Consider the following 22,373-nt stretch of genomic DNA (forward strand, 5'->3'; position numbering starts at 1 on the left):
GAAGTGAATGGTAGAAAAATAAATTAACACACTATATGACTGCAGCTGGGCATGTCCAAGAGAAGGTCTTTAATTTCACTTAAGGACAGATCTTTCCAGAAACAGCTAACTCTTCACATCAGTAACATCAAGGATTTTCACACACAGTCATAAAATATTTGGAAATGTGCACAGATTGCAGGGCAGATAGTTCTCAAATGGTTTCAAAACGAGTTTTTTCTAGTACCAATTACATATGTTTCAGGGAGGGCTTACCTTGGCTGTACAGAAACAGATACGGTGTCTGTCTCTCTGCTCCTATTAGAATGCAGACTCCATTAAGGCAACAACTACCATACTTAGGCACCTGAAATGTATACAAGGTGGATTTAAAAAAACACATCTGTTCTCTGTAGCTTTGTGGCCTTGACATTAAAACTACACAGAAAGTGTGGTTCATGTTCCAGATGCACAGTCTGCCATGTCTACAACCTGCTAAATGGTAAAACAATCTGTCAAGCTACCATTCACCTGCAGTATAAGGGAAGTAGGAGTTGCTAAACTATGTAGGAAAAGGACTGGTCCTCAGTGTGAGGCAAGCCCTGTGTTTGCTTCTTTTGTTGCCTTAACATTTTTCTTGGCATACCCGGTAACATTCAGAGCCTTGCAATCACAGACTGGGTTTTTCTGAGAAAAGTTACTGCCTTATCTTTGCCCCCTGTTCCCGCTAGGTTACAATAGGTTAATGGCATAAAGCAAGGATCAGATTTCAAATCTCAGCTGCCTCTCCTCTTCTGCTAAGATTCCTCAAGCAGAGTGCCTATGGCATAGGGGGGTGGGGTGTCGGAGCCAGCAAGGCTGGGCCCATGGTTGGAGGGGTCTCTATAGCTTCAACAACTGATGGATGGATTTAAAGATTTCCAAGAGCTGACTTAGCAGCTCTTGTATCTAACCTCACCTAGCGATGAACACACCTGACATCCTGTTCCTGCTACTGCACAGCACAAACTTCCTACTGAATACACAACCACTGCAACACACGTAGGTTTGAGAAATTTAATGTCCTCAAGCCCCTTTAAAGTCTCAAATTGTTTGTCAAAGGGCTCTCCAAAAAGAGGGCAGGAAATTCCCCTTCCATTGTATCCCAGTTCATACTCAGGTCTGTTGCTCGACACCCCCATGGAGGCCATAAATCAAACTCGGATTGCACATTAAGCATACAGTATATCACTGCTGATGTTAGTGATAAAGGCATGATTGCACTCTAACAGCCAACCTCCTGAGCTGAAATCCATGGCAACTCTTAATTCAGCCTATCAAGTTTTCCACAGAGCTCTGTGTATCTGTGGTATATTATCGTCGCAATCTCAGGAAGAATGCATGCTTGCACTCCTTGCTATCTAAGGGGTAATATTTGTCGTAAAAATCCAAAATGTATTCTTCAGTCTTAAATCCAAATTTCTGGTACAGCAGCATAGCGGAGTTGCTTGCAGAGACGTGAAGAGTAACATCTTTGCCCATGCAGGTCTGCCAAAGGAAAAAAACAGCCAGAAAATGAGAGCGCCTCCAGGGAAAAGGAGGAGGTGAAGAAACTCTTATATTCTGGAATTTAACTAGTTAGGGAAACGTGAGAAAAGCAGAGGCCTTTGAAACAGAGAAATTACAACACATAGCAACAGCTGAAATCAGAGGGTAACTACTGTTTATCAAAAACCGTTGTGATCGAGTAATCAGCAGTCTGAGGGCAGGAACAGAAACTAGATAGGAAAATTGACAAATTACAATCTCCTTCTCAGTGTAATTGTTCATTGAAAATAATCTCAAACACTTCATAACAATGACCTAAAGAAAAAAAACAGCCAAAGGAGCAAGCATTCTGCTTCTGGGACTGGACACATCTTTGTCATCAAATAAACCTAGACTTGCTAGAATCACACTGGCACTACTAGGTTACCTACGGGTGTGTCACACTGGAATTCCAGTAGATCCCAGCCTGATCCACTCCCATCCTTCAGCCCCCGGGGCTCACTGCCTGAGAAGCCCAGCTAAATATCTATGTTCAGATAGTAAGTGGCAATTCTGACATTAACTTGGAGATTCCTTGTTATTTGGCAACCAGATTATTCATAAAACCTCTCCAATAATGTTTAATATAATAATTCTTCTGACTTTTAGAACTCCTTTCATGCCATGCTCTGAAAGCATTTTTCATCCATTACATCCAAACTGTAAGTACAAGGAAGGAGTAGGATACAGCCATTAAAGAATTTTAATGACAGGGCATTTGATCGTGGCTTGCAAGAAAACATAATTCTTGTTTTCAGAGGCTACTAATAAGACTCTCACCTGAATAAGGCCAGAATAAAGCAATCAAAATTAGGGACATTTTTGGAAAAGAAAAGTTAGAACTAGAACATTAGAAATATGCAGCCTTGCCCCCAATGAAATGTGTAACTTTTGGAAATGCATTCACACAATTCACAGCACCCTGCTTGCATCACAGGATGGAATATAGTCTATTGTAGATTATATTATTGCCAACAGTTCATCTTAATATAACCTGCCTCCCACCACAGACGCAAATACAGAGCAGATCAATGGTAGTCAAACAGAAGCCTAATGGGAAGTGGCAATCTCTTGTTATCACTGGAGTCAGTTTGTGGGACACCAATGAAAATCCTGGTTAGCTCTATTGAACTGGATGGCATTACTTCGGTTTTATCCCAGTGCAACTGGGAACAGAATTTGGTCAAAGGTTTATTACAGATCCTGCAAACAGTAGTGGTAATTTTCCACAATGGCCCATCAATGGGCCTAAACTCTGCCACAGAGAAGACCTAATTCAATTTTCATGCCCATCTGAATTTTGGCCTCTCTTCTAAGCATGTGTCCTCCCTAGACTTTCGTACTTTGAGTTCACTGATGCCAGTGAACTCAAGGCAGTTAACATGTTTGTAAAAGCTAATGTGGACATTCCTCACGTTTGAGTCAGGCAACAGACATTTGTTCTTTACCTAAACTGAGATACATTTGAACAAGCACCCTAAACGTGAGTCTATGGCATTAACTCCGCTTGTGATCAAGTCATCAGTGGCCAGTGACTGGTGTAGCTGAATTATAGGTAAGGAAAGCTATAACTGGTACTGATTGAGCCTTTCCCTAATTGAAACTGGGATTAGCTCATCCAGTGCAGATCGCAACTTTTCTTCTCTACTCTTGCGGTTTGCAATGTTGCTGCTGCACAGTTACTGGCTGCTATGGATGAATCAGAGCCAAACCCAAATACAGACAAGGCCTATATCACTCGGCTAATCTCCTCGGCCATCCAATCCCCCACAGCTTATTCTATTTGAAAATGTCCTTCTGAATCCATTAAAAAATTCTGTTTGAGTGTAATGATTTTCACAATAAAAATTCACACATGGTAGCATGTCACCCAAGTAAATACACAAACAAGAGAACAAAGGATAGGAAGTGGGGAGAGAGAGGATAAAAACAAGCGCCATTGACCCAGCACTGTTTACATTCAGACATAAAAACAGGGACAATGCTGGGCTCTTTATCGAGGAGAAGGATCTTCCAGCTACCTGAATAAGATGGTAGATCATAAAGGTTGCAATCCCCGCTCTTCTCCACTCAGGGTGAACAAACAGAAAAGAGATGTAAGCTTCATTGTATTTCACGTCTGGCACCATGAAGCCAAAGGCAATGATGACTTTTTTGTAAAGGACAACAACGCTGAAGTCTGGATACTGCAGGCATTCTGACAAATCAATTCCTACAGCGTGTGAGAAGAGCACAGCTATAAAGCACTGCAAACCAATGGGAATGTTAATGCAATACAATACAGTTCATACACTATCATACAGTCAGGGCATGATGAAATTTAAGGGAAATTAACAGCTGAAAGACTGTTAAAAAGCATGTTTTTCAGGAGAACCTGCTCAACTACTTTCTGTTGTCATTTTCAAACTCCTATGCATAGAAAGATTCTATCAGTCAATAGGGCCAAAATAGAAGTCTCACCGTTGAAGCCAATGGGAGCAGCATTTAGCCCATGTACAGAAGAAAAAAAATCCTTAAAAACGGACTCAACAGCAGCCAGTGCTAAGAAATTAACACGATTCACACCCAAATGGTATGAAAATAAAGACAAAAAACTAACTTAAAATGTGGTTCTGCTCTAAAAAGTGATGGCAAAAATGGCATCTTGTTACCCCACTGATCATCTTCCTGTGTGTACTCAGGAAGGACCCAGTTCCAAGCACACACAGGAATAAAGTTACATGTGTAAATGAGAGCTGGACTGGGCCCTAAATGTGTTTGTATTGTTCTTTGCTTCTGCCCTGCACAGCCAACAAAGCTATGGGACAGTGTAATGGATTCTATTACGGCTTGTTCATCAACAGGATTGTATTGCTGGCAATGTGTGACTCCCAAAGAATTTCAGGTTGAGATTGCAGGGCTGCAGACTGCAAAACTATTTTTACTTGTACATTGGTCAGATCTGGTCTAGAGCCAGGGAGGTACAATCAGTGTGGAACCCCAAGAAGCTGTGTGTAAGGAAGCCACCTCCTCTCTTCTGCAGCTGGGACCTCTTTTCATGAAGAAGGAAGATAGAGTAACACTGGACTTTCTGCAGATGCAATAAAGGGTTCATAGATTTTGAAATGAAGCACAGAAATTAAAATGATCCTGCCCAGATTTAAATCTGACCTAGTGAGCTTAGATTCACTAGAGATTTTTTGCATCAGTTAAATTGAGGAAGTGAGTATCGTTGGTTATGTCATCACTGCCAAAAAAAAAAAAAAGTTGTGGTTTTATGGCAAGATAACTAAAGTTAGTTTTCTTGATGCACAATCTTAGTGGAGACAAGACATTGTAGTTTTTATCTTAGCATAGCCAGTTAATCAGCCTTACAACCCCAACCTGGGGTTTACTTCAACTAGCTACCTCAAGAGGAAAACTATATTGCCTTATCTCCAGTAGGATTTTATTATCTGTATGTGAAAAACCCAAACTTTTTTTTTTGCAGCGAAGATGTAGTCTTTGTAAAAGCTAGCATGGACACTCCTCACATGTCTGTGATTTACCCTCTGCTGATCCCTCCTAGCCTGTAACAAAATATTTTAATTATCTGAGCCTTTACAAAGCTCCTAACTAACTTTAATTAAGTGGCAACAGACTTATCCTTGAAGTCACTTTTCAGAGTAGAATAGTGCATTTGATCGGTGTCTGTACAGTCCTCAGCGCAATGGGGTTCTGGTCCATGCCTGGGGCTCCTAAGCACTATGGTAACAGAAATCATTAATAATAAATATAAGATCCAGATTCTCCATTACACCTGTGCAACAGCAACGCCCAGTACATGTAAGCCATTACCATTCTAATTTGGTAGTATTTTACACCCATTTTCCACAGATGGAAATGCCTAAGCAAGATGCAAGGCAGGGAAGAATCAGACCCTTCATGTTTCCTCAAATGCTCATTAAAACCATCACAAAAATGCCAACCCATGTATTTGCAAAGGTGGAATAACAGAATAACAGCATGTGGTTTTTCTGTAACGTGTATTATTCCTGAGATTTAAAACTTCATGGAACACTGGAAGCAAACAGTGGAATTAACCAATCTCTTGCTTGAGAAAGAGCTGGGTGGAGAGGAATCAACTAGCGATAAGGAGAAATGTTAATTATCTCAGGGCTGCAGTCTACTGTGAAATGACTCAGAGCTTGTCTGTACATAAAGTTGTATGACTTTGACTATACTGGTTATAAAGCAGTACAACCCCAACATGGCTCATGTACTGGCTTTACGTAAGTACAATTTATGGCTCATGTACATGGGAGGTGTTTCCATTATACTAGTATAATTATACCGGTATGGTTAAAGCACTGTCCATTATATTAGTATAACTCCCATGTTTAGACACACTTATTCCAGAATGAGTAGCTTTCTTAGGCTGTTTAAACTGTTTCCAAAGCAACATAAGCTAAACCAGAAAAAAGCCACACTCATGCCATAACTACAGCTCTGTAGTCACTCTGGTATAATTAGAGCACTTTAAATTCACACCCTTCCTCAGATCAGTATAATTTCTCCATGTAGACAAGCCTTATTCGTGGAGGTTCCTGCATCAGTATCAGGCACCTTTATACCAATATAATTGTATCCACACTAGGGGTTGTACTGGTATAACTATTTCCGTAGAAAAATCACTCCTTTAACTGACACCCGGTGTGATTGTAGTTTGGGTACACATACCCAAGCTATCTTTAGCCTCATTAGCTCAGGTGCCAGAGCAGCTGATGAAAACCCTGGGTAATTACTCACAGAGTTAGCCCACTCCGTCGCAGCTTCAGTGCTCTGGTACATGAGCTAGCTAGATTAAAACTAGATAGATGGATTTCCATTAGGAGCCTAAATAATTTTGTGTATTTGGGCCTTGGTGCTTATCACAAATTCCTGTCTATGCCATAAGGATAATCACTGAGTGGATGGGGGATTGAGGGATTTGGAGGGGCATTGGGGAGATCTGTGATAAAGATGATCGGTTTCTGTTAGAACGAGAGGGTGTCTCATGCTTTCCAAAGTGACATGTGTAAAGAAAGACGTGCCATCTTATCTACTCCTGATTTGGGGCTTAATGGTGCTACTGCAATACAAATCATATCTAATAATAATAATCTGCCAAAGTGTAGTGCAAATATTGATTTTAAAATATAGGTGTGGACCGCTTGTGTGTTATGAAAAACTTAGTTTCCAGTATTAGAAATGCTGAACCACACAGCAGATCATCATTACTAAGTCTCTACTGCCTAGGAACCACACCCAAGATCAGGGCTGCACGGTGACATGCACATAGTAAGAGACAGTCCCTGCCCAAAGGAGCTTACAATAATTTAAAAAAAAAGCAACACAGACAAATAAATATTATAATACTTATTTTACCAAAGGGGAACTGAGACCCAGAGAGGTTAAGGACCTTGCCCATGGTCACATAGGGAGCATGTGGCAGAGCCAGGAATCCTACCCAGATCTCCTGAGTTCCAGTCCAGTGCATTGAGGCCTTGTGTTTACTGGGAAGAAACTTTCTTTTCACACCAGTTAGGAGCAAGTGTCTGATAAAACCTCTGTTTACTATGATAAGGCCCTGATTCAGCAAAACACTTAAGCAGGTGCTTCACTTTAGGCATGCAAGTGGTCCCAGCTCATGCTCAAAGCACAGTACATGTTTAAGTGCTTTGCTGACTCAAGGCCCAGTTGCCCAGTACTGTTTGATCTCAGAAATGCAGAGGCTGACATGTCTTTCCAGCACAGACCATCTGACAGAATTCCTCTTAAATAAATATTTATAGAATAACTGAGCCAAAAAAATACCCACTGAGAAAACAGACCTGCTCCAAAAATAATTTTTGAAACCAAACCTTTTCTTTCCTAGAAAACCAAGTACTGAGGGAATCCTACCAGGCCAGAAGAATTCATGGCACATGGAGTTGATAGTGGGGATGTGGTTCGGGCGAACATAGCAGTAATCAATGGGTGCTTCAGGCTGAGCCTTCCAGTCAGGATCATTCTTGTGTGGATGGGCACAGATTTCTGCCAGCAGCTGGAGTTTAGGAGGCTTGGTCTCATGGTCACGCCTGCACGTATCACAAAAACAATCAATAATATGAAAGACAAGTTGGTAACATTTAGCAGCAATGGCAGTTATTGTTTGCTGCACAGGAAATATTCCTCTGATAGACTACAAGTGCTACAAGAGGATATTGTGTTCCACTCGTTCATGTGGAAACTTGCGCCCAAGCAGGCAATAATACAAGCTATTTACCAGAAGCCAGGATGCTTTTGCAATCCCGAGCACCCTGCGCCAGCCTGCCCCTAAGGATGGGAGCAGAGAATGACAGAAGTGAGATTCAGACTCTAGGGGTCCGTACCTGATGTAGGGTTTCAGGACGCGAGACGTGTAGGGACTGACGATGCTGTGGTCTGTCAACAAGTCTTCTGAGCCTACCAATCGGTACAGAAATTTTGTTGTCTGGTGCCTATATCCCTTCATAGCAGGCAGTGCAGTCTACATGGCAAGACAAAAATAAACTGTCATGTCAAGGGAGTTGCCCAACAGCCTGATGTTTGGAACCCAAAGCTCCAGAAGGGAAAAAGACTTCTCACAGTCAGGGTTTCCACCTGTCCAACCAGGGCATCTGGTACCTACAGACCAATGCTTATGTCTATAGTGACTCCAAAGCTCCCCCCAATTTCAGAGCCTGATCCTGCAAAGTTCTGACTGCACCCATCACCCACTGTCATGTTGGGAGTGCTCAAGTTCCTGGATGGCAAAGTAATGCACTTTGTCAAGGTACTTACACAGGCTCCATCACGCTAGTGTTTGAGTATAGAATGAGCATGAGCAATTGGAACTTAGCAATGGTAGCATCTACACATGTTTGTATTTTACAGCGTATTACCCAACTTAGAATGGAGCTGGGAAGTGTGTTGGTGTGGATACAAGTCCTTTAAAAAATGAAGTTCATTCTTGTAATCCTTTTTACTCTGGCAGTCAGACGTCTTCAGTTTGAAGTCTACTGCCCACAACAGAAACCCTCATACAGCTGGCCCCACGAACTAACTTGGAATTGAAAGCACTCACCTGGTACCTGTCCAGAATCCTGAAGTCCTGGCTAGTCGTTCTGTACGTTGCATGCCCTGCTGGCAGCCTAGAAATACCTCTTTCTTTGGCTCCATAGATCCCATCAACCAAGAGCAGAGCAGCATTCACAACCTGGTCCAAGTCAAAGAGTGGCAGTCCCCTTTCCCTCTTGGCTTGCCGGACTATCAGCTTGCGTCTCAACCTCCGGGCCTCTGGGGTCATGCTCACGGCATTGGGACAGGCCTCCAGCCTCTTCAGAAGCAGCTTTTCCTCATAGATGCTAACAGATGTGTACTTGGGAGCTTTGGGCTTATTGTCCTTCTCCACCTGCGGCTTCCTCTTGTCTCGCCCTCTGGCCTGTAGGGATGAATTTGAATCTTCAGGGTCCTCGCTATCACCTTCCATCCTCTCTGCCTTCTCTTCTTCGCTCTCCACCTCTTGTTTGATCTGCTCAGGCGTTTTCACTTTCTTTCTGCTCACTATCATAGGCCCAGCACCCATTGGCCCACTAGGAGGAGGAATGTACTCTATTCCTGGATCTATGACTCCATCTCCTTCCATCTCTTCATCATCTGTACAGAAGACCAAAATAATGCAGTAGACACACACAAATGCAAGGCCAGCATAGAAAGAACATCAGCCTAGGGGGCTTGTGGCTTAAGTGTGAAGGAAATATAATGTGGCATTTACTTGTCATATCCCTCCAGTCATACACTTCTGGGCCTACATTTTCAAAAGTGACTAGTGATTTTGGATGCCCAACTTGAGAAATCTTAAAGGAGCCTGATTTCAGGAAATGCTGAGCACCTGCCATTTAAGGTCCCTTTAAAGTGTTTCATAGTTTGGCCCCTTAAAATTGGGGCGACCAAAATCAATAGTCCCTTCAAAATTTAGACTCATTTTTTTTCCTATTTTAAAAGAACGCTTTTTAAAATGGTTCTTTAGTTAATGGCTTCCTTAACAATTCCTGAAGGGCATGAAAACTGATGCAATAAAACAGCAGAGTGGAGCTGAAGCCTTACAGATCACAGGCCAGATGTTCAGCTGGTGTAAATTGGACAAGTTCCACTTAAGCGGATGTGATGTCCTTACTTACAGCGAGTAGTGCTTATTCCATGCGTTTCCTCTATTCATTTCAATGGGCTACTCATGGCGTAAAGTACTATTCAGCTTCAGTAAGCATCTCACAGCCTGACCCAGAATTCATCTCTTTGATTTGGGAATGTTACAGGTCTGTACTCAGACAAATGAAAGCACTAGGAAACAAAAACAAAAACCTCAATACTTTACTGATGTGAAAGACTCCTTCCTTTAAGAGAGCTCTCTGATTTTGCCTTGACCTGACACTGCTACACTATTACCTGTCATACTGTTTTATGCAGGAATTACTGGGTGAAATTGTCTGCCCTGTGTTATAAAAGATGTCACACTAAATGACCAAGTGGTCCCTTCCTGCCTTAGAATCTATGACTACATCTGTCTGTGAAAATCTAATTTAGATTGTCATGTAATTACGAAGAAAACTGCACTTTGCCAGTCAGTTTCCATCATGCCTTGAAGTAAAGCAAACAGGTTATTCTTTTGTCAAGGTAACTATGTCAACCCTATTGTTTGAAACTGCTTGTCACTTCCTATTAAACAAAACACATGGCATCTCTTACCATGAAACAAGGCCTGTGGCGGCATTACATCTGGGATGAGATCTGCTTCTGAGAGCAGGCTGGGAGTAGCTGAATGGGAAGCTGGTGTCCCAGGAGCGGAGAAGTCCAGAGATGGGGAAGGAGATGGGCTCGTTAAAGGAGTTCGATCCGAGGAGCTCAAAGATGAGAAATCAATCACCTCTCCCTTCTCAAGGACCATGTCAGGACGACGGCCTCGGCTGGTGAATTTGACAGGAGTGGAGGAGGTGCTTCGGTCCAGGAAGCCAGCTGCCTCCTTCTGGGCTCTCCTAATGTCCTTGGCTTCTTGAGTGCGAGACCTCTTCTCCTTCAGCTCCATTGCTGACTCTACAGGATTGCGGCTCACCCGCTTCCTCAGCCCCTCCACTGTAATGATGGGATCCAGAGGTGGTTTTGAAGCTGCTAGAGAATAAATAGCTTGTTTAATCTAAAAGGCACTGAGTTTTTGATGCCTCTTTACTCATCATTTGTATTCACAAGAGAAAGTTTTGATGGCAGTCTTTCAAACCATGGCTGAAATTCTCCCCTGTGCAGAGCATCCAGCATAAAAGTTAGGCACCACTGAAGTCCGATACTGGCCCTTTGCACAGGAGTGAATTTCACTCCATGTGACTGAACCAACAAAAGATGCTTTAAAAAGAGAAGAACATCAAGGTAACAGGCAGTAGAGAAACTGTGGTAATTACAGAGACAGGAAAGCAATACAAAATACAAAAGCACTGGGATCATTTAAATGACAACACGTGTATGTACACTACAAAGAGGGTGTACAGTACTATGAGCCTCTTCTCACACAGGTATAAATCTGGAGAAACTCCTCTGATGTCACTGGATTTACACCAGTGTAAAACTAGTGCAACTGAGAGCAGAATCAGGCCCTGTAACCCCACCCATGCCATCCACAGCTGTGCCATTTAAAATAAGCGTTATCTCATACCTTTAAACACTGTCAATTCGGACCTGACTAGCACTCCGTGTGTTGTCATCAGAAGAGTTACCTTTTGCTTTCAGTGCAGATGCAGAGAGCTTCTCTGCTTCAGGTTTCATCGTAGGAGGCTTATTGTGAACCAGTTTCCACCATCCTGGTTCTCCGAATTCCTGTGCCCCTGAGCGGAAAAACAAGGGGCTTCCTACAGAAAGACAGCCAGCAACAGTGCTCCACCAAGTTGAAGTCTTCTTCCTAAATCGAGAGAGGGAAAAATGAGAGACACCAAGAACATTTTAGTTGGACTTTAGTCTTCTTGGCCAAAAAGACTAAGGGGATGCTTGTGCCATTTACTCTGATGTAATAGTTCACTTGGCCTCCAAGCTTGAAGCATTTCAGCAATACTACTCTGATTTCCACTGGGTGATTTCCAGCTGGAATCTGGGGCACCAAGTTCCAAGACCCAGATAGATTCTGCTCTGAAAAGTGACTCCATTTTGATTCTCTCTCAGGGACTCACAATATCAAATATACTGAGTTTACAAGTAAAGGGATGGTTTTCCTAATTGCTGGTGCTTTGTTTATTCAGGCTTTCACATTACCAACCATAAAGATTCTGCAGTTGGGTCTCATTCAACAGTTCTACTGATGATACAAGAGCCAGAACAGAATCCAGCTCGCTCTCCAGTAGCTGTGTTAACTTAACAGGCTAAGAAGAGTAAAAACTTACTCTGGGTATGGCTACATTTAGAATTTCAAAGCGCTGCCGTGGCAGCGCTTTGAAGTGTGAGTGTAGTCAGAGCGGCAGCGCTGGGAGAGCTCTCTCCCAGCGCTGCATGTAAACCACATCCCTTACGGTGTAGCGTGCAGTGCTGGGAGCCGCGCTCCCAGCGCTGCTGCCCTGATTACACTGACACTTTACAGCGCTGTATCTTGTTTTTTCACACCCCAGTTGCAGCGCTGTAAAGTGTGAGTGTAGCCAAGCCTTCTGTTGTTAAAGTCAGTAGATAGGACTCAGGATACATGGGGGAGGGGAACTGGAAGGGGGAGAGAGAGAGAAGGGAGAGCTCTCCTTAGTAAGAAGTGTCATTTGACATCTTCCCCCTTGTGACGTTGCACTCTATATGATTTTATAAATATATGCTAATAAGTGAATGTAATATAACTGGAATATGCTTCATGCAAAAGGTCTCTTGTAAGGTATCATTACAAAGCTTTATTGTCTACTGAGTGTGGTCATCCTATTTGTATAAATGTATCACACTTGTATCTGAAACTGGAAATATGAAGTATAACTCTGAGGGCCTATTGTAATTATGCAAAGTGTGGGCCATTAATGGTGATTTGGAATTTTGATGGCTCCCATCAACCAGGACAATTGACTGTAAATGGCTCTGTTTGCAGGCAGGCCTTCCTGTGAGTCAGGCTGGGAGGAATGAAGGCTTGAAGTCTTACATTGACATGAGATCATGTCACCTGAACTGGAATCCATCTTTAACCTGGTGTCTTTCCATTGAGAAGGAGCGGGTGGGAACCCACAGAGGGACAAAGGATTCCTGCCTTATACAAAAGATATATAAATGGGTGGAACAACAAAGGGGAGAGCCATCATGAGGAATTCCCTAGCTACCACCTGAGCTGGAACAAGAGCTGTACCAGGGGAAAGAATTGTGCCAGGCCTAGAAGGTGTCTAGTCTGAGGAAAAAAACTTACTGAAGCACCTCTAAGGGTGAGATTATCTGTATTCCTTTGATTAGACATAGACTTGCATGTTTTATTTTATTTTGCTTGGTGACTTACTTTGTTCTGTCTGTTACTACTTGGAACCACTTAAATCCTACTTTCTGTATTTAATAAAATCACTTTTTACTTATTAATTAACTCAGAATATATATTAATACTTGGGGAGGCAAACAGCTGTGCATCTCTCTCTATCAGTGTTATAGAGGGTGAACAATTTATGAGTTTACCCTGTATAAGCTTTATGCTGGGTAAAATGGATTTATTTGGGTTTTAGACCCCATTGGGAGTTGGGCATTTGGGTGTCAAAGACAGGAACACTTCTGTAAGTTGCTTTCAGTTAAGCCTGCAGCTGTTAGGGGACGTGGTTCAGACCTGGGTCTGGGTTTGCAGCAGGCTAGCGAGTCTGGCTCAACGCAGGCAGGGCTCTGAAGTCCTAAGCTGACAGGGCAGGAAAGCAGGGGCAGAAGTAGTCTTGGCACATAAGGTGGCAGCTCCCAAAGGGAGGTTCTGTGATCAAACTCGTCACACCCCTAATTTAAACTCCTGACAAAACTGCTCTGAGAACCTGGATTTCAGTGTATTTGGCAAAAGTTTTCTATGGTATAGCACAGGCCCTCTTGTCTGTTTATGCTCTGTGGGCACTTGAAAAAAGCAGCCAGGAGTGTGGGCTTGAGAACCCCTAGCTGGTTCTGGGTGGAGGAGGCAGGTGCTGGTTGAGGGGTGGCTGCACAGTGATGCTTTTTGAAAAAAGGTAGGGGGATGCTCTCTCCCGACCCTGCCCTCGCCCCCCTCTGCTCCTGGGGAATGTGCCACTTCAAGATGAAATGGCAGCCACCTCCGTAGTATTTTGAAGTGGCGCTCCCCTGGGAGTCAGGCAAGGGGGAAGCAGGGAGACGTGGTGGGGACAAAGAACGAGGAGGAAGGGAGCAGAACTTCTCCTTCCTTTTCTTCCACTGAGTATTAGCACTAGTGGGATTTTTCGCTTTTGTTTCGGCGTTGGTGAAGAGTATGCGCTCTTTGCCTTTACCTACTCAGGCTTCCGGCACTGTCACTTCCTCGGGTTCCCCTTCTTCCTCAGTTAATCCAACTTCAGCCTGTGGGCCTTTTCTCACTAACTGCCCTTTTTCCATCCAGCCTTCCCAAATAGCTCTCACCTTTCATACAGGGTACGCAGTTCTGTGCATGCTGCAGCTCTTCTCCTCAGGCTCCCAGTCCTTTGCAGCCCTCCAAGCTGTGGCTTCTCCCCCAGCAGCAGCCCACTCCTGCAGGTCCCTCAGCTAAGACTTGTTCCTCAATAGACTCTTGCTCCCTGCAGTTCTGTCTCTCAGGCCTTCTGCCTGGGAGCACTGGAGAGTTGTTACCAACCTGCCCTCTTCCAGACTCCCTGAACTCTCTCTGAGTGCTTTCTCAGGCTGCCTTTGCATCTCCCAGCAGGCCTGGTTTTGAATCACATGATCTAGTGGACTGAGACATAACCTAGTCACATGCGAGACTGAACCCAGACTCCCTTTAAATGGCCCCTCACCCTGTGACAGCAGGTCAGACAGTGCTGGGTTTTTTGTAGGCTGCCACAGGGCAAGCCAGACATTTAAGATTGTCCTGGGTTCAGCTTGACGCTGCCGGCCTGGGGTCCCGGCTGCTGGCCCCTTACCAGCTGGGGCCCCGCAGGCCCCGCTCAGCCCGCTGCCGAACTAGGTGAACGGAACTCCAGGCCTGCAGCGGGCTGAGTGGGCCGGTGGCATAAGATCAGCATTTTAATTTCATTTTAAATTAATCTTCTTAAACATTTTGAAAACCCACTTTCTTCCTTCTTGTCTGCCCTGAATTGAAGAGAGAGAGAAATCTCTGAATAATCTGGGATTCCTGTTTCCAAACTGAGCAACACAATTTTTTCCCTCTCTGATCTCCATTCTGAGTTTCAGGGAAATATTGGCTTTACCTGTTCCCTAATAGGAAAGTCCAGTGTTTCTCAATAAAAGCACAAATATCTTCTTTCCATCTGAAGTATCCTTGACGGCCAGTTCCTTCCAGAGACAGGTTGTACATCGCCAGCATAACAACCTGGAACATAAAAGGGAATGGATTCAACTGGTCCATTACCATTCTGTCTGGTGGGGAAACACCCCTTCACTCTTTTCTCATTTTACCTATTTATGCAAAGCTTCCAATTCATTCACAACCATACAGCCAATCTATGTAACCCATGATCTTGTTACCTGCACTCATCCTTCCTTCCGTCCTTCCTAATGTTTGTCACGCTCGCCTGCTTTACTCACCCAGGGACTCTCTCATGCCAGGGGAATCCTCAGCTATCTGGTGATGCTACTTTACAGCCCCTCTGCACAGCTTGAGTGGCATAAAGGAACTATATCAGGGTTGAGGATCCAGACTGGGGACACAATATCTTTTCTCTCCAGAAAAGATTGGTAGCAAATGCTCCAGTTTACTAATCTTGCAGAAATGTGTGCACAAGAAGAGACTCTTTGGGTGGTTTTATTTGCTTAATGTCTTCTTTCCACTCAGAATCCAGTAAAAGCAGAACAATCCATAAAATACATTGTATCCCATGGATCACTCTGCTTTTGCTTTGTCTTTATTGAACACAGTCCTTTTAGAGCACATTTACATACATCACAAACAAACTCAATTGACTCACTAAGAGCCTAAATTAAAGCACAGTTTTGGAAATCAGTCTTGTTTGTGAATAAATCTAAGAGGACAAACTGTCAATTACACTGAACCATTTCAGCCTGGAATACAAGTATTCATGGCGCAGATGGGTTTGGAGCTCCTGCTGTCAATCACTCAACTACCTTGGAGGCTGCCTCTCTTCTTCCTTAGGGCTCTGGAACCTACTTTGGCAGGAGATGGTCTCCTAACCAGGTACTGTGCGTTTCTAGGCTTCGCTCCCACTAATGCTAATGGGAGAACACAGATACTCTCTAGTTTTTTTCCCAAAAATCCTTTCCATGTTTGATAACTGCGGCTCTAGAAGTTAACACACTGAACCCAGGGTCATTGCAGGAACAGCTAGGTGGGACAGTGTTCCACCAATGACAAAACACAAGTCAGAATTTTAAAAACACTGCTCCTTTCAATAGGTAGAATTAGATGGTCATGGTAGTCCCTTCTCACCTTAAGATCAAGGAATCTGGGTTTCTTCATATGCCAGCTAAGGTGATTCTGCCACTTCCCAACACCAGACTTGGCTATCCTGGAGACACTGCTTCTTGTCTAAACTGCCTCTGAGAAGGCGCATTTTCTTTGTCTTCTCTTGTCTTTCTTCCTTGTTACCTCTGACTCTCTCCCCTTTGTCACTCTTCTTCCTCTATTCTAGAAACCGATGTAGGCTAATGCTAGTAGCGTTTATTGAACCAGAATCTCTGGACTGGCCAAGCTAAACTCAGTGCATGTTTGGAGTAGGAGAGGTGAGGGAGGGCACATATGCATCCCCAAGATCCTATGATTTCCTGGCACCAGCCCAATCCCCGACAAATTCGGCTGTCAAGCTAGTCTATCCTGCACCTGCAGCCAATGATCCCTAAAAGCTTTTCTGGATCCAGGGATTGCTGAGGATCACGGGGGTGTCAAGATGCCCTGACTACAGCCCCTTCCACCAGGCCATACACCCATGCTGGCTGCTAGAAGAGGGTGACATAGGAGTTACTACAGAAGCTCTAAGCCACCTGAAGGAGGCCAAATCCTCAAGTGGCTGGATCTGCCAGCTGAGAGTCTGCTTAGTGCCAGCTGGAGTAGCACAAAGAAGCTCTAGTGCTCTGGGGCATCGAGTATTATTACTAACTTCAGTTAGAAAATGTGCGCACACAAAATGTTGGGCCCATGAGCAGCAGCAATGGCCAGTGGACATTTCTAGTGATTCATGCTGAGACAGAGCATCACTCTGCCCAGAGGGCACGAACACAGGCCTCAGCACCATGGCACTGTACATATTGGCAGGGATCCTGTATCTGAAATAAAGAATGCTGAACGGCAACAGCTGCCACTGCTGGATCAGATTCACCATTCTGCGATGCATATACGGATTTGTGACAACATGTCTAAGTTGGCTAAATTCTTCTCTTCCGTTTCCGTAACTGAACAGTAAGAAACATTCCAGCTGTTATACTCAGATGATGTACCCCAGTCAGATTCAGTCCTATTCCAGCTGAGTGAATATCCCAGCCTTGCCTAAACAAGGAAGTGAACTGGGGAAATACCTTAACATCTGTCAGATTTACTTAGCTCTTGAAGTCCTGCAGTGAGGACAACTGGGACTCTTGATTGCAACTGTAAACAAAACTAAGCTGCATATCCAGTAAGAAATCCTTCAGAGATGTCACTGTAGGGCCAAAGTTACTGCTACATAAATCAGAGATTATTTGGGGTTGCGGCTTCATGACTAGCTAAAATAGTAAATCCCAGCAAAGACTATTACTAATATGCATGCAGCCAGTCTGGAGCTTTTCTGAGCTCTGTGGAGCAGAGATTTGTTTGTTTTCTGGGACCCAGCAGCCAATTGGCTTGTACACAGACATCCCACTGGCTTTAAATCATAGCCAAATCAAAGAATCATAGGTCTGGAAGGGACCTTGAGAAGTCATCTAGTCCATTCCCAAAGGCAGGCCCAAGTATAGCTAGACGATCTTGGACAGGTGTTTGTCTAACCTGATCTTTAAAACTTCAATGACAGGGATTCCACAACCTCTTTAAGTAATCTACCCAGTACTTAACTATCCTTACACTTAGAAAGTTTCTCCTAACATCTAACCTAAATCTTCCTGGCTGCAGATTAAGCCTATTACTTCTTGTCTGTCCTTCAGTGAACATGGAGGAAAATTGATCACCCTCCTCTTTATAATAGCCCTTAATGTATTTGAGGACTGTTGTCCATCTGCCCTGTCTTCTTTTCTTAAGAATAAATATGCCTAATTTTGTAATCTTTCTGCATAGGTCAGGGCTTCTAATATATTTTATCATTTGTGTTGCTCTCCTCTGGACCCTCTCTAGTTTGTCCATATCTTTTTTTTTTAAAGCATGGCACCCAGAACTAGACAATACTCCAGCTGTGGCCTCACCAGTGCCGAGCTGAGCAGGATAATTGCCTTTTATGTCTTACATACCACATTCCTGTGAATACACCACAGAATTATATTTGCCGCTTCCCCCCCCCTTTTTTTTTTAAAACACAAACGCATCACACTGTTGGTTTGTGATCCACTATAATCCTCAGATTCTTTTCAACAGTACTATCATCTAGCCAGTTATTCCCCATTCTGTAATTGTGCCTTTGATTTTTTTTCCCCTAATTGTAACACTTTGCACTTCTCTTTACTGAATGTTTTATCTTGTTGATCTCAGACCAATTCTCCAATTTATCAAGGTCATTTTGAATTCTAATCCTGTCTTCCAAAGTGCTAGCAACCTCTCCCAGTTTGGTGACACCTGCCTATTTTATAAGCACATTCTCCACTCCATTATTCCAGTCTTCATTGTAAATACTGCACTGTACGAGACCCTAGACAGATCCCTTTGGGACCTCATAGATACGTCTTCCCAGTTTGACAGCGAACCACAGATAACTACTCTTTCAGTATGGTTTTTCAACAAGTGCACCTACCGTATAGTAATCTCATCTAGCCCACATTTCCCTAGTTTGCTAATGAAAATGTCTTGCAAGACTGTCAAAAGTCTTACTAAAATAAACATATATCACGTCTACTGCTTCCCCCATCCACTAGACCGGTAACCCTGTCAAAGAAGGAAATTTGGTTAGTTTGGCATGATTTGTTCTTGTCAAACCCATGCTGGCTTTTATTTATTACCCTATTATCCTCTAGGTGCTTACAGACTGATTGTTTAATAATTTGTTCCGATATCTTTCCAGATATCAAAGTTAGGCTGACTGGTCCCCAATTCCCAGGATCCTCTTTGTTCTCCTTTTTAAAAACAGGTTTTATATTTGTCTTTTTCCAGTCCTCTAGGACCTCACTCATCCTTCATGAGTTCTCCACGGTAATTGCTAGTAATTCCAAAATTGCTTCAGCTAGTTCCTTAAGTACCCTAGTATACCACTGATTTGAATACATCTAATTTATCTAAATATTCTTTAACCTGCACTTTCTCTATTCTGCCTTGTGTTACTTCCTCTTGTTAAACAGTGTTACGCATCTAGTCACAATTAATCTTTTTAGTGAAGACTGAAGCAAAACAGGCATTAAACACCTCAGCCTGCTTGGCTGTCATCCTTTATTAACTATCCTTCCCTGCCAAGTAGTGAACCTACACTTTCCTTCATCCTTCTCTTATTCCTAATATATTTATAGAACCTCTCCTTATTGCCTTTTACGTCCCTTGCTAGATGTACCTCAGTTTGTGTTCCTCAGTCTTTCTGATTTTGTCCCTACCTGCTTATGCTATTCTTTTGTACTCATCCTTAACTATTTGTCCATGTTTCAACTTTTTGACTGATTCCTTTTTGATTTTCAGGTCATCAAAGACCTCCTCAGGCAGCCACATTGGCCTATTACTATTCTTCCTCTCCTTCGCAGCAAGATAGTTTGCTGTTGTCGTGTTAATACTGTCTCTCTGAGGAACTACTAGCTCTCTGAATTCTTTTCCTTTAGAATGTTTTTCTTGTGAGACTTACCTACCAGTTCTGTGTTTGTTAAAGTCTGTTTTTTTTAAATCCATTGTTCTTACTCTGTGGCTCTCACTTCTTCCTTTCCTTAGAATCATAAATACTATCATTTCATGACCCCTTTCACCCAAACTGCCTTTCACCAGCAGATTAGCAACCAATTCCTCCCTATTAGAATCAAATTTTAAATGGCTGCCCCCTGATTACTCCCTCTATTTTCTGAAACAAAAAGTTGTGATCAAAACATTCCAAGAATTTACTGGACATTTTGTGTTTTGCTTATTACTTTTCCAGCAATGTCCATATGCCAAAAAATTGTTAAATGCACAGCAGCTAAATCACATTCTCTTTACTTTTCTAAAATTGTGTTCAGTTGTATTGTACAACGCAGAGTATTGATGAAAAATGGGGAATTTGGCTTTTTTACAAAAAGTTAAGATGATCTTTTCAATTTGCTCACAAAAGTCCCACTTCCTGATAAGCAGGTACATAGCAATCCACAAAAAACTCATAGGCAAATTTTTTTACCACCTGTGACTGACTCCAAATTTCTAGGTGTTATGTATATTGTACACATAGCAACTTTTGAAGGTCTTGTTGGTTTTATGCCCGAGTGAATGCTTTTACTTACTTGCTGCCAGGTTAGCCTCAGCCGTTCAAACTGCTCCTTCCCATCTTCTGAGCAATCAGAGCAAGTAAACCTGAAAAAGTTATCTCCCTTGAGGTAGCTGAGTTGTTCTCTCAGCTGGCCTAAAACAAACAAGCAAAAAGGATATGCCTCAGTCCTTTTATAGGAAAAATGGAACAAAGTAAACTCGAATTCAGAACAGTGTTTATCTGCTGAGCAAGAGATCAGCAATCCTGATGATTCCATAACAGAAGTATAGAAACTTGGTGTGATGCTTAATTTACAGTTACAGAAATCAACAAAGGATCAATTAAAAAACACACATTAAAGATGGGCTTTCCTATCTAATACTTGAATACATGTAAAAAGGCAAAGATTTTAATACATGCAGTGTTATTGGAGCCGAGTCAGTCCCAGGATATTAGAGAGAGAAAGTGTGTGAAATATTATCTTTTATTGGACCAACTTATGTTGATGAGAAAGACAAGCTTTCAAGCTACACAAAGCTCTTCTTCAGATCTGGGAAAGGTACTGATACTGACACACTCAGTACCTTTCTCAGACAGTAACTGAAACACTAACTGAAAGTGATTAAAAAAACATATTTCCATTTTTTTCAGTTTGTTTACATTGTGCATTTGACAGCACTTTGTGTCTAGTCACTTTCACTGATCATTCTGGTGATCGATTTCCCTTGTATGGGTCTGTCAAACAGAAAAAAAGACAGAAAAAAATGAAACATAAAACTGATTGTAAACATTGGCAAAAGGACACAGGATCAGATGTTGTACCTAAATAGACTAGGTTTCAAATTGACTGTGTTCCTTTAACTTCTTCCTACGCAACACCAAATGTGAAATCCTGGGTCTAGTAAACTCAATGGCAAAACTCTCAATAACTTCACTGGAGAAAGGATTTCACACTACAGCTTTTGGCAAACTAGGTAGAGTTGAACTAGCTGACAGGTATGGAGCAAGCCAGAAGAATTCAGTATTTCCTGCCACAAAATGAACAGTCTTCAGGTAGATCTTGATTTTGGAAAGGAAAAACCGCTGTACTAGAATACAAAGAAAGCTAAAAGAGTTTATGTAATGTTAAATAGAGATATTGAAAAGATCATTTTAGCTATTTAGCACAAAATACCTTCTTCCCAGGGCTGCTGCTACTGGTTTTATATTGTTCAGTGAATGCTAATCTAAGTTCAGGATATCACAGAACCATTCCTATATACAGAAGGCTGAAATTTATTCATATATCCCACTGAAATGACAGACCAATCAGGAAAATAATAATAGTTAGCTCTTATGTAGCGCTTTTCATTGGCAGACCTTTACAAAGGAATTGTCATTGTTCCTATTTTACAGATGGGGAAACTGAGGCACAGAGAGGGGTACTGACTTGCCCAAGGTCACACAGCAGGCCAGTGACAAAGCTGGGAATATAACCCAGATCTCCTGAGTACCAGACCAGTGCTCTATCCACTATACATTCAGGAAAAAAACATGCATTATTTTCTGGGAGGAAAAGAACAAGTAAACCCAGAAAAGGAAAGTGACAAAGATAACAGAGGAAAATCTTGACTCTTACTTGCTGGTATCCACTTTTGACACTTCTCACAGTAATAGGACATCTCCTCCATCCAGGATGCATCCCCCTCATCACTGTTCAAGGAGTCCCCACTCTGATCATGGGATAAATCCACTGAAGCCTGATCCTCAGATTCGACAATCAGGAGAGTCTCCCCTTCCACTTCACCCTCCTCCAGCCCTTCTGAAGTTGATGTCCTTGTAGCTTCGTCATCATGACGACTCATCAGCCCACTCATGTGAACGTTATTATCCATCCCTTCTTGGCAAGTAGAGGAAGATTTTTTTTACATTACATGGGGCTCTCCCTCCCAGCATTTAACATACTATCCATATAAGGTGAGCCAGCCAAGTATGAAGCCTTCTGCACAGGTGAAAATACAGAAGCTAGAGAAAAAACTTTGTGTTTGCACTTCTTAATGTCTATAATTTCCTGGACTTGATTAAAATGTATCTAACAGAGATGGACTTTCAGAAACGACTTCTGTTTACTCAAACACCTAAGAATAATCAAATACAAATCCTTGCTGTGTTCCTCAGTCCAAT

At 42.6% G+C, this 22,373-nt stretch overlaps 1 protein-coding gene across 3 annotated transcripts; it reads right to left on the reverse strand.

Moving 5' to 3' along the window:
- Window positions 1-46: 46 nt before the first annotated feature.
- KAT14 (lysine acetyltransferase 14) lies at window positions 47-22,368 on the reverse strand. 3 transcript variants are annotated; one of them, XM_050952069.1, is made up of 10 exons: window positions 21,829-22,368; window positions 20,245-20,363; window positions 14,916-15,037; window positions 11,307-11,488; window positions 10,291-10,707; window positions 8,630-9,201; window positions 7,917-8,053; window positions 7,447-7,622; window positions 3,567-3,757; window positions 47-1,506 (listed from the first exon to the last, which is right to left on the reverse strand). In XM_050952069.1, exons 1-10 carry the CDS (start codon window positions 22,082-22,084, stop codon window positions 1,333-1,335), a joined length of 2,346 nt encoding a protein of 781 aa, XP_050808026.1. In that variant the 5' UTR covers window positions 22,085-22,368; the 3' UTR covers window positions 47-1,332. The 3 variants fall into 3 exon arrangements, with proteins under 3 accessions (XP_050808026.1, XP_050808025.1, XP_050808027.1); XM_050952068.1 differs by having other exon boundaries at window positions 10,291-10,710; XM_050952070.1 differs by lacking the exons at window positions 20,245-20,363; window positions 21,829-22,368 and adding an exon at window positions 16,112-17,566 and having other exon boundaries at window positions 10,291-10,710.
- Window positions 22,369-22,373: the final 5 nt, after the last annotated feature.

The sequence above is a fragment of the Gopherus flavomarginatus genome, chromosome 4 (assembly GCF_025201925.1).
Source record: "Gopherus flavomarginatus isolate rGopFla2 chromosome 4, rGopFla2.mat.asm, whole genome shotgun sequence".
NCBI classification, from domain to species: domain Eukaryota; kingdom Metazoa; phylum Chordata; order Testudines; family Testudinidae; genus Gopherus; species Gopherus flavomarginatus.

Coding starts and splice junctions, on each gene's coding strand:
- KAT14 (XM_050952068.1), bottom strand. CDS start 22,084: ATGGATAATAACGTTCACATGAGTGGGCTGATGAGTCGTCATGATGAC. Junction 10,711..11,306: donor ATCTGCACTGAAAGCAAAAG/GTAACTCTTCTG, acceptor TTTATTCTCTAG/CAGCTTCAAAACCACCTCTG. Junction 3,758..7,446: donor CCATGAATTCTTCTGGCCTG/GTAGGATTCCCT, acceptor CACACGCTGTAG/GAATTGATTTGTCAGAATGC.